General features: G+C 41.2%; 1 protein-coding gene across 1 annotated transcript in view; it reads right to left on the bottom strand.

Moving 5' to 3' along the window:
- The window catches only part of wb (wing blister), a 222,021-nt gene that overhangs the window by 103,732 nt on the left and 94,412 nt on the right, over window positions 1–23,877 (bottom strand). The window contains exons 5-18 of the mRNA XM_069501061.1: window positions 21,991–22,155; window positions 18,671–18,844; window positions 17,820–17,925; window positions 17,319–17,521; window positions 16,732–16,872; window positions 16,020–16,127; window positions 15,180–15,348; window positions 13,601–13,788; window positions 11,290–11,485; window positions 10,307–10,395; window positions 9,833–9,972; window positions 8,847–8,994; window positions 8,347–8,503; window positions 7,561–7,722 (exon numbers count right to left, since the gene is read on the bottom strand). Coding sequence (XP_069357162.1) covers window positions 7,561–7,722; window positions 8,347–8,503; window positions 8,847–8,994; window positions 9,833–9,972; window positions 10,307–10,395; window positions 11,290–11,485; window positions 13,601–13,788; window positions 15,180–15,348; window positions 16,020–16,127; window positions 16,732–16,872; window positions 17,319–17,521; window positions 17,820–17,925; window positions 18,671–18,844; window positions 21,991–22,155 — 2,146 coding nt within the window. The remainder of the gene's footprint in view (window positions 1–7,560; window positions 7,723–8,346; window positions 8,504–8,846; window positions 8,995–9,832; window positions 9,973–10,306; window positions 10,396–11,289; window positions 11,486–13,600; window positions 13,789–15,179; window positions 15,349–16,019; window positions 16,128–16,731; window positions 16,873–17,318; window positions 17,522–17,819; window positions 17,926–18,670; window positions 18,845–21,990; window positions 22,156–23,877) is intronic.

Raw genomic sequence — 23,877 nt, 5'->3', positions numbered from 1 at the left:
TTTTGAAACCCCGTGGGAAACATTTTCCGAGATAAAAAGTAGTCTTTGTCTGTCCCCGGGATGTAAGCTGCCAAATTTCTTGAAATCTCCTGAACGGTTGGACCTTAAAAAACTAGCAGACAGACAGACAGACGGACACACTTTCGCATTTATAATATTAGTACCTATGGATAGTATGTATTAGATGGCAAACATTACCATTTGTAGAACAGCCTACTTTGAAATATTTTTATACGGGAGGTAGAGGGTCCGATTGCCGGCCTCTACTAAATAGTTGCTTAAAACAATCGAATGCTTAAACGCACATAACTCCGAAAGGTTAGAGATGCGTGCCCAGGATCAAAGTTGCATCCTCCCGAGTAGAAGGCAGATGTCTTTACGATGGCTATAACATCACCGCATTTATTCAAACAGTAAACATATTTTTAAATAGTTTTAACAGAATATGCATTGTTTCCTATTGGAACTAATAAAGCAACATTTACAAAGTAACAAAAGAACAATATTATAAAGAAACCATGAAGAAACCTATAGAAAATTTCCTAAGATCTTTGACATCTCCACCGCCTCGTGTTACAATGGCTGAATGATGTATGTGTGACGTAATTTGATTCATACATCCGACCATGTGCCTTGTTTCTTTTCTTTCATAAAGAGTGTCTGTCAATATATTTTTGGTATTGGTAATATAGGTTACTGTTTTAATGTCTCTCGATAAGTTCAAAGTTTTCATGAAAAGTAAACTCATTGAAAAATCCTATTACAATGTTAAGGATTATTTAAAGGATAACAAAGCTTGGGAATTTGTTGCTTAACGGCTTTGTGATAGTTCTAATAAGTTTAAGTGATTTTGTAAAGTGGTGATAGTAAAAAGAATACCCGGCTTTCGCTTCAATTAGTTAAAATTACTATATCAAGTGGTGTATCATAATATGAAAGGGCTTCAATACAGATTTTTATTCATGTTTAAGCATCATAGCTTCATCAAAGTTTTTGAATTATCGTGCAAAATGTTGAAAAAATAGGACTGTAGTACGAAACGCTCGGTGCGCGAGCCTGACTCGCACTTGGCCGGTTTTTTTTTAACAACTTAGCACTATTTTGAGGACTGACATGGCCTTGTAATCATTGCCTTGTTACTCCGATCGCGCGATCTAGCAACATGTGTTCAATCACACAAGCCAGTGGGTGCACACAAAAGGTGCTTATTGTAGCGCTCCAGTAAAGATCATTAGCACATCTGCCTTTATTCTACTGAAGGTTGCAATTAAAGCGCTTGATAGGGCTTGAAGGTTGTAGGTAAATTATCAGTAGGGCGATTGTCTAAAACTTGCATCAATCATTATTACAATCTCGATTGTTCTGATTGGCTGAATTTGTGCGATCTTGTTGCAACAATGTATTGTAGCCAATAGTGAGCGAGCGTCAACCAATCAGAGATGATTGCGATTGTGACATTGTAGCTGTCATTCTCCCGCAATCGAAGAAGAAGAAGAAGTATAGTCCGCGACAGGTTGAAATAGCAATCGGGGGCGCGCCCCGCATACCCGCACCTCACCCGCACCAGGTTAACGCGGGGGCTAAGTACGTTTCGCAAGAATAGAATTTCTATTTACATTGCTATTTTCAACTTTCAAAGTAAGATTACTATACCAAGTGGGGTATCATATTATGAAAGGGCTTTACTGGTAAATTTTAAAACAGATTTTTATTTATTTTTAGGCATAGTAGTTTTTGATTTATCGTGCAGAATGTCGATAAATACGATTGTAGTACGGAACCCTCAGTGTGCGAGTCTGACTCGCACTTGGCCGGTTTTTTCATTCGTAACCAAAACATTATTAAATTAGATAGAAGTTTCAACTTGGTATTAGGTACATAGTTCTTGCATTTCACGAAGACCACTGACTCATGCTTGTGTTTAAGTCGTATCGGTATACGTTAAAGGTACACTAAATGTGTGCGTTTGACAGCGCTTGCTCGCGACTGATTGGTCCGACATGCACGCACACTTACGCAATGACCATGTAAACGACGTTACCACAAGTAAAGTTATATAGTAATTAGATAAGGCTAGCTTTAAGTGTTATTGTAATATTACATTAAAAAAAAAAAAAAGTTCAGTAGCCTTCGTGAATTGCAAGAACTGTACCAGAAGTAGACAAAATTTGCATGAACTTTATACAAACGAATAGCCATAAAGTTTGTATAAAGTTCAGCGAATTCCAGAACACCGGTAGTTCCTGTCGCTGCATATATGAGTATATATGAATAATGCGCATTATTTGAACTCTGCCACTTGCCGGGTGCTAACCGTACTAACGAGGTGAGAACAGCACTCTCTTTAGGTACTATATTACCCGGGAAGATAAAGTTCTTAGTCACTACCTAATAATATTCAGATGAGATACTGCCCCCCCAATTGTGTAAGAAAAACGTATTCATCGTTATCGAAATCGTCAACAAATTGTGCCCTTTGATTGGCTGTGAAAAAAATGTAAACAGCGAATCAACCAATCAAAGAGCAGAATTTTTTGACGATCACGATAACGATGAATACGTTTTTCTTACACAATCGGGGGGCTGATATTTTTTGATTTTTTGATTGGGCAGCTTTTGGGTTTTTGCAAGCAAAATTAGCAAATTGCATAGTAGGTAGGTACCTACCTACAATCACTTTCACTACCCATATCATATTACTAGCTTATGTGCTTCGTCCGCGTAGACTACACGAATTTCAAACCCCTATTTCACCCCCTTAGGGGTTGAATCTTCCAAAATCCTTTCTTAGCGGATGTCTACGTCATAATAGCTATCTGCATACCAAATTTCAGCCCGATCCGTTCAATAGTTTGAGCTGTGCGTTGATAGATCAGTCAGTCAGTCAGTCACCTTTTCCTTTTATATATTTAGACTAGCTTATGCTCGCAACTTCGTCCGCGTAGACTACACGAATTTCAAACCCCTATTTCACCCCCTTAGGGGTTGAATCTTCCAAAATCCTTTCTTAGCGGATGTCTACGTCATAATAGCTATCTGCATACCAAATTTCAGCCCGATCCGTTCAGTAGTTTGAGCTGTGCGTTGATAGATCAGTCAGTCAGTCAGTCAGTCACCTTTTCCTTTTATATATATATAGATTATTACTATCTTAACTATAAATGCGAAAGTGTGTTTGTTTGTTGGTTTATTGGTTTGCTGGTTTGCCCTTTAATCACGTCGCAAACCATCAGCCTGATTTTTTATATGGATGTACTTAAAGACCTGGAGAGTGACATGGGCTATTTTATCCCGGAAAATCAAAGACTTCCCACGGAGATTAAAAAAAACTAAATCGGTGGTTTGATATGTCAGGCATTCTAGAAGAAGAATTGATCATCAAGATTCTCTAATCATTCAAAGACTGCTAAATAGATAAGTAAAGGTATTTGAATACAAATGCTTGGCATATAAATTTGCATGCTCTTTATATGCCCGTTTTGGTCAATTGGAACCTCTAACTGGCGGCGGACGGATTTCCGGCTTGCAGCTAAATGCCAATTGTAAGATGCGCATGCAGATTGCGAACCGGTTCAGTCGTTTGTGATAGCCAGAGAACTGGCGGCAGGAATTGTTAACTGATATAGTTCTTGCATTTCACGAAGGCCACTGACTCATGCTTGTGTTTAAATCGTATCGGTATACGTAAGGTACACTAAATGTGTGCGTAAAACCATGAACAACCCGTATTTATATTTTCGACACAAGATGTTGACGCAACGGACCACGTGACTTCTATCAGAGATAATAAATTATAAGTGCGATAACATTTTTTTTTCAAATGAACTTTTACAAGTGCTTTCAAATCATCAAAATAATGAATCTACCTGTAGGAATACGCTTCCTACCGCAAAGAATCAGCAAAGACATTTATGCAATTTATTTTATTTAGGCATTGCAATAGTGCCTTCAAAATCCTACCTGTACTAATCCTACATTTTATCTGAGGAATAAAATTGAGGATTTGTCAATTTTTGTTCTCCGACAAAGTGTCAAAATTGGTCCGTTAAAATTTATCTGGCGATTGAAAAATCTAGTATTAATATTTTTATGTTTCGATAACCGGTTGTTAATAAAATGTTATCGGAGTTGTCCTAGAACAAAATACTTTAAACAATTTTATGAAAGAAAAAAGTTTTGGGGCTCAATTTGCCACCAGCTTCTTGTCTATGCTTGTGTACCATCTCGTTAGCACTGCCTGAAAGTTGCTCCTTGTACTGAGTGCTAAGAACACAAAGGAAAGGATACAGAACCATTTCTCCCAACATAAGTGTTTGCCTAGAAACTTACTTAGGTAGGTGCCTAGACATAGGACTTGCCATATTTGCCCTATATGGTCAACTATTACGTACAAAAGTACTAATAGAAAATCCTCGGTAAACCGTACAGTACCTGGCCGAAAATAATGTACATCGGTATTTAGAAAGAGATTTCGTTGAGACCGACAAAACGTCATATAGATATGAGTGACAGAGCCAACGCTCTACAAAGCCGAAATGTCATTACTTTCTGCCGCGTACTGTGAACTGTGTTTTAAAAAGCAAGAGATTTTGTGAACTTTTTTTTTTTTTTAATTCAGATACAAGTTAGCCCTTGACTGCAATCTCACCTGATGGTAAGTGATGATGCAGTCTAAGATGATAGCGGGCTAACCTGGAGGGGGTATGGCAGTTTTTATTAAACCCATACCCCTTTGGTTTCTGCACGGCATCGTACCGGAACGCTAAATCGCTTGGCGGCACGGCTTTGCCGGTAGGGTGGTAACTAGCCACGGCCGAAGCCTCCCACCAGACCAGACCAGAAATTTAGAAATTATAAAATTCCAAACCCCTGCCAGGAATCGAACCCGGGACCTCCCACTAATAAGACCACAGCGCTCACCACTGCGCCAGGGAGGTCGTCGTTCACTTAAATCTGAAGAGGTACCTATTTACAGCAACAAAAAAGATTGGATACACAAAACGATAAGCAGCAGAAGCCGCAGACAGTGCGACGCCGGCGCGGCGCAGCTGCATCGAGACGAATTCACGCAACTCGCGATAAATATAGAGACGCGCGCAACATTGTTGCATCCTCCACACTCCACAGTGCAGACTGATTTCGTAATAAGTCATATCTTTCTTATGTACCTACCTACTAGCTGATGAACAACAACAAACAACCCACCAACAAACTGGCCCACCAGTTTGGCGAGATAGATATGTAGGAAACTTTGTAAAATTATTATGAATAAATAAATTTAAAAAAAAAAAAAAAAGACTTTCTCTGCATAAGTGTCGGTTTTTAGGGTTAGGGGAAAAAGGAACCCTTATAGGATCACTTTGTTGTCTGTCTATCTGTCTGTCCGTCGTGTCTGTCAAGAAAACCTATAGTTTTGGTAAGTAGGAACCCCCGTTGTTCCTACCTACCAATTTCATGATTCCCGTTGACCTACAACCATGAAATTAGGCAGGTAGGTAGGTCTTATAGCAGACATGAGGGAAAAAATCAGAAAACCGTGAATTTGTGGTTAAATCACAAGAAAAAAATTAAAAGGTGTTCATGAACAAATATTGCTATTATATTTTCAACTTTCAAAGTAAGATTACCAAGTGGGGTATCATAATAAAATTATGAAAGAGCTTTACTTGTACATTCTGAAACAGGTTTTTACAGGTTACCTAGAGTTAGCTTGTAAGCTATCTCTATAGTCTGCCTACCCATCAAAATCGATTAAACGGATGGACCAGTGGCCCTACCGCGGTTGTTTGACAGCTACAATGTCACGATCGCAATCATCTCTGATTGGTTAATGCTCGCTCACTATTGGCCACAATGCATTGTTGCAACAAGAATCGCACAAATTCAGCCAATCAGAACAATTGAGATTGTAATAATGATTGATGCAGGTTTTAGACAATCGCCCTACAGGAAAATCTAGCAGACAGACTCACTTTCACATTTGACGTTATTGCGTTTCGACACTCGAATTATATCACGCGGAGGATATGTAAAATCAAAAATTACTAAGCCCACTGTACTATAGGTATGTTCAATAAGACGGGTAGAAATATTTTGGAAGTCGGCCAAAAACCGCAAAATCAACTGCGTAAGCGCACATAGCCTTTGATGATATACGCGTAAATAGGAAGTATTTGTAATGGCTAACATGCAATGCACTATGCACTACAGAGAACGTGCTCTGTAGTGAGCCGGCGATGGGTTGATCATGATGATGAAGAAGTACAATAAATCAGGTCTCATCAATAATAGATCAAAACAGACTCAATCACTTATCTAAAGCAGACGTAACAAGTTTGTATAAAGAACACATAATGCATAGCGCGCATTTCGCTGCGGGCGCCACACCGAGGGAGGTCCTTCGGTCGTTAGCGGATTAGGCCGCACGCACATTACGCAAATTGCATGGACCCATGACGGTGGACGCAAAGTTGTTTCTAGCCTTAGGATGGCACGAGTTTTATTAATTTGTTTAAGTAAAATAGTTAGAAAAATATTGTTAAAAGTTTGTGATCGATTACACGCAGGGCTTGAAATACCGGTATTTTTGGAAACCATAGGCAAGATACCGGTACCAAACAATTTACCTGTACCATTTGTATACCATACCCTTAGGACGGCACGTACAGATGGTCAAATAAATAAATGATTTTTAGTAATTTGGTTACAATAGCTAGAAAATATTGTTTCAATATTTGAAGTTTATTTCAGAAACAGGCAATAAAGGCACTGGTCTTGATACTTACTAGTACCAGACAATTTCCGTTTACCATTTGTATCGGTACCAGCAGTGGCGTGCACAGGGTTTGAAGCCAGGGTAGGCATTAGTTAGGTAGGAACCTGTTTACTGGCAGGTCATAATGTAAAATTTGCATTGAGCTACTACAACTGGGGTAAGCAGTGCATTTATGCCTCTATGACCTGCACGCCACTGGGTACCAGACATATAAGCTGTATCATTCACACCGGTATTTTATCATGTGAGTATCGATAATTATAACGATACCAGAACTGATCTAGAAATATTTAAGGCGTTTTGCCGTAATGTTTTTTTCTCTTATTGCTGACTAGATACTAATGAGCTACTCAATTATACTACGATCTAGCTGAATTTATGATTAATAAGTAGTTCAAATTTAAACTACACTTATAAATTATCGTAATACTAAGAAATTGTCCATTGACACATCTTAGTCTTTTTTATTCGAGATACACTTTGTTCACGTGTTCTTTCCGCACTTACACTATGTACACTTGCATTTATTACTATGCACTAACTCAAATGGTTTAGTCCTTTTTAGTCTTCTAAATATCTTGGTTACGCAAAACATTCAAAAAACACAAAAAATTAACTCGAAAACTATAAAAAAGCGCAGAACATATTATATGGGGTATTTTCGGACACCCCCCGGCGTGAGGAATCTAAAAAAAATTATTAACGTCAATAGTTGGATCATTCTGTATAATGATGATGCTTTGCAATTTTCGTACAAAACCTAGGCCTTAATATTAGGTACTCACCCAAGCAGCCATCACGTGTGAGCTCGTAGTATCCGGTCAAGCAGCCGAGACAGCGAGGAGGAGCAGCGCCGGATGCGCAGGTACAGTCTCCTGAAGTCACGTCACACTCCTGGCTGATGGCTGCTTCTCCGCAGGAGCATGGTGGACAACTTTCTTCTACGCCTGTGGAACGAAAAAGTTATTACCTACGACAGCCCTGCCATATTGACTTTTTTTTAAATATGCTCATGTAAGGATTCTAACGATACGACGATCCGTCTCACCAAAACTACAAAATGAGGCAAATGGTTATTGGTAATAGGATTGTGTTTAGTAAGTAGTATAACAATATCGCTAAGTTTTTGCTAGCGTTCTGGTTACATCTTGTATAATGTTATCCTAAACTGCCGTCGTAGTCTGATGAAAAAGCAGCGCAACCGTACGATCATTTACGAGTATATAAGAACCGATTGCATTCCCTGCCCTTCTTTCTACCTTTCTAGACGTCTTACCTCCAAAGCGCTTAGCAATCAAGTGACAGTCTAACCAGGCACGCAAGCGCATATTGTTCTTCGCACGCAGTAAGCGTGCACACCCCTTTCACCTTCCTGACGAACGCATCTTCCTGAAGAATGTCTTACCACCCTTCTTACCCTTACCCTTAGCACACCTATCACAGGCGCAACTGGTACGCATTGCCTTGAGCGCGCGTCGCACGCCGCTGACAGGGCACCACGAACGAACGCGCATTCTATGCAGGAACCGTTTGCACTGCCTGCCTAGTAACCTCCCTGAAGAATGTCTTACCTCCAAAGCCCTTAGCACACATATCACAGGCGCGACTGGTCCAACCCGGCGCGCAGGCGCATTGCCCTGAGCGCGCGTCGCACGCCGCCGACAAGGCTCCACGGCTGCACGCGCATTCTATACAGGAAGCGTTCGCGCCGCCTGCCCAGTAACCTTCCTATATTCGGTCAAACAAAAGAACCTCAATTATAGGTAGTTGGTTACGACAAAGCAATGCAGTGCAGTTGGTTTCAGATAAAAAAAGGTCTAAACAACAATGGTGTTATAGATACGTCGTACATTTGTTACATTATCAGCTAGTCCAGGTCGACAAGTCCCATCTTCGTACATCAGCAAAGATGACGTGATTACACGTGACCTACACTCTCAAGTTTAACTTAACTCATTTAAACAAAGTTTTCTCTCTGCTCAGAAAAAGCCACCAGGCTTTTTCTGAGCAGAGAGAAAAACTTTGTTACTCAAATCAAACAAAACACATAAAAAGTTATGCTAAATCTTACCTGGCACTGATCACAGCGCTCTCCCTCAGTATGCGGCGGACATACGAGGCATTTCCCGCTATCGACGTGACACGGTCCTCCACCACATTCGCACAGCTGGCAAGATCCACCCAACGTTGTGGGCGACCCCCAGTAGCCGGAGTCGCAACTGCCAAGGAGTTAAAATTATATAATGTAACGTACATAAACACTTAATCCGATAAATTGGATAAATCTGTATGGTACAACAAGCCGCATGTGATATATGTACCGCCAATTTACTAGCTTCTAAACATGCAGAAAAAGAAAGCAATAATAACACTGTAATATCTAACACCCATATTTACAATCATTACTATTAGGTCTCAGTCTCACAGTTTCATATATTTACAAAGTACTCTGTGCAGTGCACTCAAACGGACAATGTAGATTCCAGCAAGCAGCACCTCAATTGCGGGAAACCTGTATTAATCGTTATTACAATCTCAATTGTTCTGATTGGCTGAATTTGTGCGATTCTTGTTGCAACAATGCATTGTAGCCAATAGTGAGCGAGCGTCAACCAATCAGAGGTGATTGCGATCGTGACATTGTAGCTGTCAGTCTCCCGCAATTGCGCAGCTGATACGTCAAATTTCAATAATGTGATTGGTGGAATCCACATTGTGCGCCTCTTAATAATGATTGTGAATAAAGATGTGAGATTGTTTTTTAATTCTAAATACAAAGAAGCGTTATTTTCTAAAGCAAATAGTGCAAAAATATTCAGTTAAACACTAATATACATTGTAAATAGATGTGGTGTAACAACACCACCTTGGGATACCCCAAAATTTGTATTACACAAAGAGTGAATAGGCACAATATTCTAGGTAAGTAAACTATAGTGCGTGACAGGTCGAGATAGCAATAATCGCTTTGCATCAGGTGTGATAATGATCCAGCCAGGTCAAGCCAAGCCTATAATAAATCCATATTATATTTTTAGCGATTTCCTGATAACTTACAGTTCACAATGATCCCCGGTATAGCCATCCGGACATTGCGTGCACACGAACTCGTCACCTTCGGCCGATGCTAGTGCGCAGTTTGGACTGAAGTTGTTCGAAGCCTCGTACAGTGGACAAGCGCAGGGCTTACACGCACCCTGAGGGAAGAGTAGGATAATTGTTAAAGTGTATTCCTCCCCCCCTCACCCCCCTCCCCCCAGTTGCTCGGAATCGGCTACTTTACTGAACTTTATCGGGCCTTTACTAGCCGTATGCCAGCAATTTCCAATAGGACTGTAATGGAAATTGCTGGACAGTTTCATACTGATGACGAGGTTTTTTTGGTGTAGATTAACATAAATAGCCACCAAACAAACGTTCCTCCCAGTGTTGGGGACAATACGCAGAGAAACTTTCAGCTTTTATAAAATAAGGAAGGTCTGGCGCTGGCTCTCTCTCTATAACGCTAATATTATTATGATAAAAATTTACCTGAACTGGATTTCCATAGTGTCCCGGAAGACATCTTTCGCAGTGTGGTCCTGTAGTGTTGTGGAGACACGGTCCACATTGCCCGTCCACTGCATCCAATGAAAGGCACATTGCACAAGATTAATGTAAGTAGAGAACTCTGCGAGAGCAACCCTGATGGCTAACTTCGCGTCGGCAGTAATGCTGGAGCAGGATGAAGTGGGAAGCCAACTTCACTGCGTTGTAGGGACACGGTGCGAATCGGACGTGCGTTGATTATTGTAAAACGAAATAAAAATAATATTGGTGCTACCCAGTGGTTTTTCTTTCATAGTTTACACTTCTGATATGAATTTATAAGAGCTTAGGTTTACATGTGTACAGTTTACATGCCTAAAAATTAACACAGAACTTCACCAACAATTAGCAAAAGCGCAGAAAATGGATTAATAAGCAGAGTTTAAGGCTGCAATTACTTTCATACATGGCATGGTTATTGTATATCAAATCTTTGAAAAGAGCAACCGCCGAGTTCCTTGCCAGTTCTTTTGGTTAGGAAAGGCATTCCGAACCAGTGGCAGATGCATGTGACGATTCAAAAGCACCTACTTGTAAAAGTTTAATTGTACAAAAAATACTTTTATTTCTTTATTTAATAACACCATTAATATGAGAGTGATGTAGGTACACTGACCAACAGTAGGGCACAGTTTGTTGCTATTTTATTTAACTACACTAAACAACTAAAATCCATGTGGAGATAGATATTTTTAAAGAACCTTGTTTTTTCAAGATAAAGAGTAATCTTTATTATTCTCTGATTGCCTCCTCCTTTATTTGAGAAAATGTTTCGGCATTAGTCCGGAAAAACAGACAGACATACATATCAAAACCACAAATGGATGTACTTCAATTACGTTTATGGTCCTTTGAACCGGATAGTTCCCGCCAGTAAATATAATTTTCTTTTCTCTTTCTTTTAATAAAATATCTGTCCTTCCTACCTGCCTCACATCCCGCGTGCATGTTACACGCGCACGGCACGCACTCGAAGGCCGGCGCGGAGCCTGGAGCACGCAGCAAGCGCACGTGCGTCCACGCGCACGTCGTGCATTGCGCGCCTATGTACCCTGCGGGGCACGTGCAGGTTTCACGGGCGTTGCTTGTAGAGCCTTTCAGTACTATGCTGTCTAGTCGTACCTGGGAGTTAAAATGAGATTATTCAGTCTAATCAAATGATTTGGTTGTGTTTAGTACTACGGTATTTAGCTTGCACGGTATGGCACTTAAAATAATGTCTTATAGCTTTATCCTTTGACTTGTTTATGTTCGTGACTTCGTCCGCGTGGACTACACAAATTTCAAACCCTTATTTTACCCCCTCAGGGGTTGAATTTTCAAAAATCCTTTATTAACGGATGCTTGCGTCACTTGGACGATTTAACCTAAGGACGCGCCTCGCATGATTATTCCCCTCTGTCAATAGTAATGGATTTTTAATCCACTGCGTTTATAAACACTGTTTGCGGAATCGATTTTGTCATTGTCAGAATCGTTTTCGATGTGTGACGACGTCTTACACGCTGGGTGAAAAATGCCTGTTTGTGCCGTTAGTGAGTGCAAGAACTAATCAAACACATCAAATTTACAAAAAGATGGAATTTCATTTCATAAGTAAGTATTTTTGGTGTAATAAACGCTTTCTATAAATTAAATTACATAAATTATTATAATAAAATAACAATCGAGAACTTTACCGATTCAGTAATTGAGTACGTAACAATTCGGTAGAAACGAGTCACACTCCTCACGACTATATTTTGTTTTTTCTAAACAATTGCAACCCTCGATATATACAAATTAGGTTAAAATTTGAATACGCGTGAACAGCATGAAATTACGTAGTAGTACGATAGTGATTGCGGTTCGATTATCGATATCGATGAAAACATTTTCTTTATTATTAACGACTAAATTACCGTCTTCAAGTCAAGTAAAGAATAGTTATTATTAATTACCACAATTTTTTCGCTACCTATACTTGTAATAAAACTGGTCGATTTCTGTGATTTCACGTAGGTACTTAATACATTTAAAAAAAAAATTAAAGCAACGCAATTTTAGTGATAGGCGCGAAACGGGGTAGGGTGTCTCTGAACTGGGTAATATGTAGCTAAAAGGTGTACCTTTCTCAAGGATGAGGATCAGGTAATAATTTATCATAATCGTTTTATTTTTACAGATTTCCTAAAGACGCCCACTTTAAAATGAAGTGGGCACAATTGTGCGATCGAATACTACGATGAATACGCTACGCTGACCAAACACTGGTTTTAAGTAATAGGCTACTTGACAATTTTTTTAAGTTGGTCTTAAATGGTTAATATTTGTCCTATTATATCAAAAAAATTAACACTATATTTTTTTGCGCCCTAAAAACCGTAAAACTTTAATTTAAAAAAATATTTTTCTTAGACAGGTGAAAACACTGTCGGCCATGTTTGGCCGATAGATTATCTGTGCTCTGACGTCATGCATTTGTAAACAACAGTATAACCACAGGGTTATACTGTTGTTTACAAATGCATGACGTCAGAGCACAGATAATCTATCGGCCAAACATGGCCGACAGTGTTTTCACCTGTCTAAGAAAAATATTTTTTTAAATTAAAGTTTTACGGTTTTTAGGGCGCAAAAAAATATAGTGTTAATTTTTTTGATATAATAGGACAAATATTAACCATTTAAGACCAACTTAAAAAAATTGTCAAGTAGCCTATTAAATACGAGTAATAAATTCTTACTTCTACTTTTGTTTCTGAAAAACTATCGATATATTTTAAAATATCGATACGGTAGCATCGCAAATCAATTTGACTGTCTTACACTCGTAATGTCTTTGTATGTTGATGTATATAACTTATTAGTGTGCGTAAAATGTAGTAGTGTTGAAGATTTAGATATGTGTGTGTTAATAATGACACAAAACTTTGTTGAGTGAGTGTGTCAAGTTGTCTATGTAGTGTTTCCTCGTCCCGCACCAAAAGTGACAGAAATTTTTATTCGTAATATTAGGCGCGTTACAAGTCCATAGGTTAAATCGTCCAAGTTGCGTCATAATAGCTATCTGCATGCCAAATTTCAGCCTGATCCGTCCAGTAGTTTGAGCTGTGCGTTGATAGATCAGTCAGTCAGTCAGTCACCTTTTCCTTTCATATAATTAGATTTTGTGACCCACCCCGGTTTCGCCCGGGTTGCTTATTACAATTTTCGTAGGGAGCTCTTTACCTCTTTATAATATTAGTTTAGATTTACCTCATCTTGATCGAAATGGAAGTGTGCTCGTATCATGATGGCTTTCAGATTGCTCAGTACATCCAGGAGTTGGGCTCGGGAGACCAACTCGGATCCGGAGTACCAACCGCCTTCTACCAGCGGCGCTCTCAGTTCAATCAACCCTGGCGTCTCGTGGCTGGTGTTTCCAAAGGACAGCCTTTTACCATCTGAAAGAGTGAAACATCGACATAATATTATTAACAATTTTTTTTTTTAAATATAGGTACAGTCTGGCGCTTGGCAAGTGGTGATGCAGCCTAAGATGGAGCGCACTCCTTTTGAGGTACGGAACCCTAAAAAGAGACCGAGGCACGGTCTCTTTTTAGGGTTCCGTACCTCAAAAGGAAAAATGGAACCCTTATAGGATCACTTTATTGTCTGTCTGTCTTTCTGTCTGTCTGTCTGTCTGTCTGTCCGTCTGTCTGTCAAGAAACCTACAGGGTACTTCCCGTTGATCTAGAATCATGAAATTTGGCAGGTAGGTAGATCTTATAGCTGACATTTGGGGAAAAATCTGAAAACCGTGAATTTAGGGTTAGATCACACAAAAAAATTAAATTGTGGTCATGAACTAATAATTAGTATTTTCAACTTTCGAAGTGAGTGACTATATCAAGTGGGGTATCATATGAAAGGTCTTCACCTGTACATTCTAAAACAGGTTTTTATTTTTTTTTATGCATCATAGTTTTTGAATTATCGTGCAAAATGTCGAACAAATACCACTGTACGGAACCCTCATTGCGCGAGCCTGACTCGCACTTGGCCGGTTTTTTTTTAATTTATAGACTTTGCGCTTGGCTGCAATCAAACCTGCTGGCAACTTGAGGGTACCCATATTATAATTGGAGGGCAAAACTGATGCCGAAAGGGTGCTCCGAATCTTAGCGGTTCAAATTAGAAATGAGAAGGCAAATCGCTTCGTACGTATCCGTGTAATTTCGACTACGTACGGGTGCAGACCTTGGCGATGCCTTGCGGTACGATAGTAGAAGGGTGAAGGAGGAACCAGGTTGAAAAGTTCTTCGGCACGCTCTCCGAAATGTCAATCAATCAATCCATCTATCAGCCTGTTTGCGTCCACTGCTGGACATAGGCCTTTCCAAGAGCGCGCCACCAAACACGATCCTCCGCCTTCCTCATCCCTCCGCTCCCCACCACCTTCTGCAGGTCATCGGTCCAGCGGGCTGGGGGTCGTCCCACACTGCGCTTACCGGTACGCGGTCTCCACTCCAGAACACGTCTGCCCCATCGGCCATCGGTTCTGCGACAGACATGGCCTGCCCATTGCCACTTCAGCGCGCTAATCCTTTGAGCTATGTCGGTCGCTTTTGTTCTTCTGCGAATTTCCTCGTTCCGGATTTTATCCCTGAGAATGATACCCAAATGTACCCTGTAGAATACCGATAGACAGGCAACTTTGCGTGGATGTTCCAAACTTTGAAGTCTCATTGTAATAATGAACTCTTTGCTGATGAGACTGCCTCGATACTGCAGCGCCTCGGGTATATTCACCGATGCCGAGGCATCAACTAGTAGAAAATAAAATGCTCGTTACCATTAGCAAGTAGAACGTAGTCCGGCATCAGACTAGCGCTGCCCCCGGAGTCTCCTCGCGCGACGGCCCACGTGATGCGAGCGACCAGCTCCCCTCCATACGCCTCCGTCCTCTCCCCCCCCCCGCTGTACGTCGAGCTCATGAAGAAGTATGACTCCCATCCTTCCACCTGGAAACGTGAAAGTTAGTATATTTATTAACTACTAGCTTATGCTCGCGACTTCGTCCGCGTGGACTACACAAATTTCGAACCCCTCTTTCACCCACTTAGGGGTTGAATTTTCAAAAATCCTTTCTTAGCGGATGCCTACGTTATAATATCTGTATGCCAAATTTCAGCCCGATCCGTCCAGTAGTTTGAGCTGTGCGTTGATAGATCAGTCAGTCAGTCAGTCAATTACCTTTTGTCTTTTGCGAATAGTTTCGACCAACATTTCGAGTTCAGCAATAACTGTTGGATCAAGGGCAGAATACAGAAGATACTATTTGTTGAGATGGCACGCATTAAGAGGAGACTAGGCTAGGTCCTAGGCTAGGTACAGAGTACGGGTCTCATCTCACAGTGAGAAGGGTTTTAGCCATAGTCTACCATGCTGGTCAAGTACGGATTGGCAGACTTCACACACCTTTGAGTACATTATGGAGAACTCTCAGGCATGCAGGATTTCTCAAGATGTTTTCCTACACCATTAATTAATCTAAGTGATATTTAATTACTTAAAACGCACATAATTCCAAAAAGTGAGAGGCGGGGATCGAACCCCAACCTTCGATTAGGAGGCGGAAGTCCTAACCACTAGACTCTCAAAGCTGTGGAGAAGTACTTAAATATAAAATTACCTCATAGCTGATGAGATAGGGTCTTCCATGTTCGTCAACGGTTGTCTCGAGGGTTTCGCAGGTGTCGTTGGAGCTGATGAGCCAGGCGTCTCCGAGCGGCAGCGCTATCTGTCCTCCAGAACAAGAAAATCGTGGTATTATTGTGAACAAAAACTGACAAATGAACCAGGGTGGTTATCGATATCCATACTTCAATACTACGCCAAACCTGATGGCTCTAATTGGTTGATATGGAAATTAGGGTGGAGACGCCCCGTACAGCCGCACTAACCTGGTACGGGATAGCGTGGCGTAGCGTGGGGTTGATGTGCGGGTGTGCGGGGCGTCCCCTCGCCTCATACCCCGATTGTAAAATGTCGACCTGTCGCGAACTCTACATCATCATCAGCCTGTGGACGTCCACTGTTGGACATAGGCCTTCCCTAAAGAGCGCCACCACACCCGGTCCTCAGCCTTCCTCATCCAGCCACTTCCCGCCAGCCTCTTTATATCGTCGGTCCATCGTGCTGGAGGGCGTCCCACACTACACTTGCTTAAACGCGGTCTCCACTCAAGGACTTTCCGGCTCCAACGGCCATTGCAGGAGATCCGCAGGAGAACCAAGATCACTGACATAGCCCAAACTATATTAGCAAGTTGAAGTGGCAGTGGGCTGGTCATGCATGTCGTAGAACTCTACATAGCTTATAGTAATATTAAAGTAGGTACTCACGTCATCCCCAGCTTCAGGGTTGGCAACACAGTGGTTAGCGACGTGTGAACAGTAGCACGGGCGACAGCCCTCGTGTAGATCTCCGCTCAGTCCAAAGTATCCTGTTGCACATACGTCACACCTCTCGCCTATCACGTTAGCCTGGAACATAGAGCGGAGGACCATGTTTGGTTACAGGCTGATGGAATGGAATGGAATACCAAAATTTGTCTCATGTCAGACAGATTTTGGCATTCCATTCCGTTCCATTCCATCTGAGATCTATAGAGCATTCATTGACTTTGCTCGTCTGAGCAAAGTCAATGGAATAGCTGGATGGATCTCAGCCTAGCCACATCTCAAGCACAAATCTCAACTTATGTCATAGTTAGTTCTCATGAAGATCACAACACACAAGCATAATGTAAAAGCCTCAATGCAGACACGATTCAAACCCCATCCGTCGCACTATTCATACCCACTCCTAGCACAAGCTTTTCGCTTATTTGGCCGCTCCAAATAAGCGAAAAGCTTGAGCTTGACCGAAAGAGGAATATTAGTCATAATTAACATGGTTAGTATTTAAAAAATAGATATATATGACATACCTTGCACTCGCAGACGTCATCACAAACCCCCGTCGGGTCTGTGATGCCCCTGGGGTCACATCTACACGCGGGGGTGGTCACTTCCACCAGGCAGTTGGGAAATACCGTGTTTTCTCCTTCGCACCTGTCGCACAGAGCGCCCGTGAAGCCGGCGTTACAGGCGCATTGAACCTGGTGACGCTTTCTGTTCCATTTGCATGATCCTGGAAATGGGTTCATTAAACATGATTATCCGACGATTCGAAAGCACTTGTGAAAGTGTACTTGAATAAAAAAGATTTATTATTATCGGTCGTCAGTCCAGCGGGTTGGAGGTCGTCCCACACCGCGCTTGCTGATAGGCGGTCTGCACTCTAGAACACGTCTGCCCCAGCGGCCATCCGTTCTGCGGCAGACGTTTCCTGCCCACTGCCACTTCAGCTGGCTAATTCGTTGGGCTATGTCGGTCACACTGGTCCTTCTACACATTAGAAGATAGCTTAGAGGTTATTGTTTCCTCACCGTCAGATCCTTCAGGGTCACAGTCACAAGGTATGCAGGGGTCGTCTGGCAGGATGTTGTAGTATCCGATGAGACAGCGATCACAGAGAGGGCCCGCTCGATTCTCCTGTCGATAAAAATGGCGAGTTTTAGTGAAGCAGAAAAGTGTCCTGCCTTGGGATAATATCTTCTCAATCATTGTTAATGTCCGAGTTTTTATGAAAGCTATGACTTTTATCCAACAATGCAAGAGTTCATAATGTGTCACCACCTGGGTGTCTGGTGCACTTCGACCGTCCGTTGTGCCAGAATGCCGCTGTGGAATCAACTCCCTTCGGCGGTGTTCCCACTAGATTACATCATGGGGTTATTCAAGGGGCGGACCAACAAATTCCGGCCGGTAACGCATCGGCGGTTCCTCTGGTGCTGCAAATGTTCATGGGCGTCGGTAATCACTTAACATCAGGTGACCTGATGGCGCCTGCTCGTTTCCTCGCTATCTCTATTTAAAAAAAATGTAAGTAGTATTTTTTATTCACAGACTAGCGCTTGGCAGACCTGCTGCCAAGTAATGACGCAGCCTGAGACGTAGCGCGCTTGCCTAGAAGATACCTATTCACTCTAGACTTGACGGTACCTGTATTACAAGTGGAGAGGAAAACTAATGCCGGAAGGGTGTTTCATATCCTAGCGGTAGAAACGAGGAGACAAGTCTCCAGGCAAGATTACTTGGGGTATTATCACCCTACTGGCAAATCGTGACGCCAAGAAATTTAGCATTCCAGTACGATGCCGCGTAGTTACACAGCAGAGGCGCAAAACGTCGCACGAGCATCTCATGCTTTGGAGTTAACGTACAAAGAGCAACTCACGGTGCAGTTGACACACAGTATGGCGCCTGCGTCGTCGTAGGAGCAGGCGCCACGCTCGCCGCACGAGCAGTCGTCGCGCGCTGCGCAGGCGCGGTGCGCTCGCCACGCGCCGCCCGCGCAGCAGCGCTGGCAGTGCGCGCCGCACGTGCCGTGGACGCACGAGCATCTCGCGCTCTGGAGGCAATAGATAAAATAACTTAGACATGGTTTTCATAGTTTATAAAAGCTATTAACCTAAATGTACAATGAACAGACTCACTTTTGCATCATCATCATCATCATCATTATCATCATCATCAACCAATAGACGTCCACTGCTGGACATAGGTCTCTTGTAGGGACTTCAACACGCCACGGTCTTGCGCCGTCTGGATCCAGCGGCTCCCTGCGACTCGTCTGATGTCGTCCGTCCACCTAGTGGGGGTCTTCCAACGCTGCGTCTTCCGGTGCAAGGTCACCATACCAGCACCTTGGGACCCCAACGTCTATCGGTTGTACGAACTATGAGCCCTGCCCATTGCCACTTCAGCTTTGCAACCCGTTGAGCTATGTCAGTTACTCTAGTTCTCCTGCGGATCTCCTCATTTCTGATTTGATCACGTAGAGAAACTCCAAGCATAGCTCTCTCCATCGCCCACTTCTCACTTCACTCACATCACTCTTGCATCACTTTTGCAAACCCTAATAATAATTATAATATTAGAACGGATTCAAGCATTTCTTATCATTGCGTGTTTCCGGACTGTACAACCAGTATCGTGCGAGTTTTCGACTTGATAAATCGCGTTGATTACACCCACACGAGTACCGTGGTGTTCAACGACACAATTTATTATCCTATAAATTAATACTGAAAACGGTGTATCCCTGGGAAATTCCGTACAACCTTCAAGTATGAGTGTTCGCCGTGCTCAACAAAGTACGATTGAGATCCGTGAACGGATAACAACGACGGAGGTAGTAACTGTGCGTGGTAGGCGAGCTGTGACAGGACGTGGCAAGCTTGCAATACGCGGTGATGGGCAGTCGGCACGAGGTGGTGGGCAGTCCAAACGAGGTGCTGGGCAGTCGACACGAGGTGGTGGGCAATCTACACGAGGTGGTGGGCAGTCCAAACGAGGCGATGAGCAGTATTTATTTGGTGCGGCCACAGCTCAGCATTTTTCAGCTGAAAGTGTCTCCATTGTGCGTAGAGGCGGTGGAAATGAAACAAGTAAGCGAGGCACGACGCGAAAAAAGGAGACAGTAAGAAGAACAAGTGTGGGAGCTAGAGGAGGCGTTCAAAAAAGGGGGAGTGCGAGAGGGAGGGGAACTACTAGCGTGCGAAGTAATACAAGTGGTGTCGCAAGTCGAGGCACTGCTGTCTCGACTGTACGAGGCACAAGCTCCCGAGGCGGTAGAGGATTTCAAGCTGCCGCGTTTGCAGCGTTTGCGTCGAACTGGTGACAAAGTTCTGGGTCCATACAAAAGTTTGCAGTTATTGCGATAATGCGAAGCGAAATGAAATTTTATCTAGGCTTAACGTTTTAAAAGACTAATAATGTACAATACAACTTTTTTTTTTTTTTTTTTTTTTTTTTTTTTTTTTTTTTTTTTTTTTTTAAATCTTTATCTTTATCGGTTTCTATAAATCTGCCGAGTATTTATTGATGTTTTGATAAATACTTTAATACTAGTTGACCACCCCCGGCTTCGCCCGGATGGGCTTATCTATTCCATGGATAAATGTGATAATATTAAGTAGAAATACATAAATAAACGTTTTTTTTATTATACTTAGTGAACATTGGGAACTTGAGGTACCTAACAAAATATTTTTTACCGAAATCGAACCTGTTTGTACTTACTTATATTGTTTTACTTATAGTGTTATTATACATAGTCAAAGATCTAGTTTTTTACTTGTACCTAATAAAGTAATAACTTATTTCTGTTGTTTACTAAGTTGTAAGTACTCTGAGCGTTCTGGTTACACCCTGTATATTATACTAGCTTATGCTCGTGACTTTATCTGTGTGGACTACGAAAATTTCAAACACCTGTTTTGCCTCCCTTAGGGGTTGAATTTTTAAAAATCCTTTCTCAGCGGACGTCTACGTCATAAAAACTAGCTGCATGCCAAATTTCAGCCGTAGCCGTCCAGTAGTTTGACCTGTGCGTTGATAGATCAGTCAGTCAGTCACCTGTTCATGAAAATAAAAAATAAATAAAATAAAAATCTTTTTTATTCGTATAAACTTTTACAAGTACTTACGAATAGTCGGGTGCATCTACTACTGGTTCGGAATGCCTTTCCTACCGAGAAGAACCAGCAAGAAACTCGGCGGTTGCTCTTTTCAAATATTTGATATAGGATTATGCCATGTATAAAATAGTATTTGCAGTCTTGTGCGTTGCTGGAACGAGCTGCAGGTCAAATCCACGCTCTTTTATCATTTAGATAATCTTCAATTGTGTAATATGCTTTTTTCAGGACCATATTTTTAATAGATTTTTTAAACTTGTGCAAAGGTAAGTCCAAAATAGTTTGCGGGATTTTATTATAAAAGGTAATACCAATACCCACAAACGACTTTTGGACTTGTCTGAGGCGGAAGGTAGGAGCTGCAAGTTTGTCTTTGTTTCTAGTTAGCCTATAATGTGTAGATCACCAATTTTCTTGTAACTAAGAATATTTTGTCTTACAAAAATTATGTTATTATAAATATATTGAGAGGCTACAGTAAGGATATCTATTTCTATTATATACATATATATATTTATTTTGCTAGCAAGAGTTGATATATGGGTGCCCCATTGAAGCTTCGCATCTAAGGTTATCCCCAAAAAAGTTGTAGTCTCTTCTATTTTCAATGTATCGTTATTTATCATTAAATTAATGTTACTTGTGTTTTTGGTATTGGGCAGTGCGAATTCAACTTTTTACTACTGTACTGTACGCAGACTAGTTTGTTCAACCAAACAGTATCTTTAGTACTGGTGATAGTCACGAGTGGTGACCAAGTGGTAAAGCTAGGTTAGACGGATCTCACCTTATGGTCCACTGAGCAGTGCTTGGCATGTCCATGGCAGATACACCTAGCTGCGAGCGTCAGTTCCCTGACAGTATAGTACTAATGTCTAGTGGAGGAATTCGCCTTGTTATCAGTAACTGAGTTAGGTTAGATGGATCTCACCTTATGGTCCACTGAGCAGTGCTTGGCATGTCCATGGCAGATACACCTAGCTGCGAGCGTCAGTTCCCTGACAGTATAGTACTAATGTCTAGTGGAGGAATTCGCCTTGTTATCAGTAACTGAGTTAGGTTAGATGGATCTCACCTTATGGTCCACTGAGCAGTGCTTGGCATGTCCATGGCAGATACACCTAGCTGCGAGCGTCAGTTCCCTGACAGTATAGTACTGATGTCTAGTGGAGGAATGCGCGGCTCGAAATGAGACTCGTACTCTTCTTGCTGGTACACCTTCTCCTATACCCACGTGCATCTGAAAGACAGGGATAGACAATGGTTATAACATTGGTAAGCTATTTAGTGTCATATTCATCTAAATCTATCCTACTTTAATATTATAAATGTGAAAGTGTGGATGTTTGGATGTTTGTTACTCAGTCACGCAAAAACGACTGAACGGATTTGGATGAAATTTGGAATGGAGATAGATTATACCCTGGATTAACACAGATACTACTTTTTTATCCCGGAAAAACAAAAAGTTCCCGCGAGATTTTGAAAAATGTAAATACACGAGGAAGTCGCGGCGGGGATCATGCTAGTAAATATATAAAAGGATTGACTGACTGACGGATCTATCAACGCACAGCTCAAACTACGGGACGGATCGGACTGAAATTTAGCATGCACATAGCTATTATGACGTAGGCATCCGCTTAGAAAGGATTTTTGAAAATTGAACTCCTAAAGGGGGTGAAATAGGGGTTTATAATTTGTGTAGTCGACGCAGACGAAGCGAGCATAAGCTAGTAGATAATAAACGTTTTGTTTAACCTGCCATTTCTTTCATTCATCATGATCTCCGACAATTAAGACAACAGCGCTTACCACTGCGCAAGGGAGGTCGTCAACAAGCTCATTCCTAATTCCATGGACCCACCCCATAACCCTTTGAACTTAATATGTTCTTGCTTGTTAACTCACCATTGTTGAGTCACTAAGTACATAGGTACAGGTGCGTATCGATTGAAATCACTATCGGCTTCAGTGATAACATCGCGGGTTTCAGAAGTCAGAACAGAGTGACTGATGTATGACTCACTGGTGACTGATATGTGACTCACTGCAGTTATTATTAGTACGTCACCATTGCATCATTTGTTTGCTATCAGAAGATCTTTTATTTTTAGAAAACAAGCATAATAATCTATCTATTTTATATAAGTACAAAATTAACTGATTTACTTACATTACAAAAATCACTGTGTAATTTAAAAAATGGTAAATAAATATTTTTTGTATCTAAATTAAAATTTAAAAAAACAACTTTAAACTAATAGTTATTTTATAAAATTGTTTTATATAGGTATACTAGGTAAATATATAAAATAAGAAAAATTACGAAGAAGCATACGAGTTTAAAATGCTGTATCAATTACCTATACAGATTGTATTAAAATTGTATTTACTAAATACTTATACTTGTACGAATACTTTTTGAATAATAAACGATTATTATTATTATTACTGATGCAGCATTTTTTGTACTGTGCAAGGAGAGCGAATGAGGATCTGTTATTATATTTTTCGCAGTTTTAAAAAGATTATTATGTTCGCATAAAGCGTATAAAAAGAAATAAAGTAAAATTGTACCTAATCTAAGTACCTACATAATTTGAATTTTTAGGTGTAGCCCGATAATAATTTAGGATAAGAGTACGATTAGATATAACTGTAACAATAAGGCTCGCAAATGGAAAGGTATTTTATTTGCACTTCTATGTAGATAAAATTTTAGTGCATAGTACATACTTTATGTAATATAGTATAGTCCGCGACAGGTCGTGATGGCAATCTGGGTATGAGGCGGGGGGACGCCCCGCACACCGATACACGACAACGAAGTGATAAGGGTACCTTTTTAGGGTTCCGTACCTCAAAAGGAAAAACTGAACCCTTATAGGATCATTTTGTTGTCTGTCGATGTCGGTCTGTCAAGAAACCTACAGTCCCGTTGACCTAGAATTATGAAATT

This window comes from Maniola hyperantus, chromosome 1, assembly GCF_902806685.2.
Source record: "Maniola hyperantus chromosome 1, iAphHyp1.2, whole genome shotgun sequence".
Lineage (NCBI taxonomy): Eukaryota > Metazoa > Arthropoda > Insecta > Lepidoptera > Nymphalidae > Maniola > Maniola hyperantus.
This window is presented reverse-complemented; position numbering and strand designations above follow the sequence as displayed.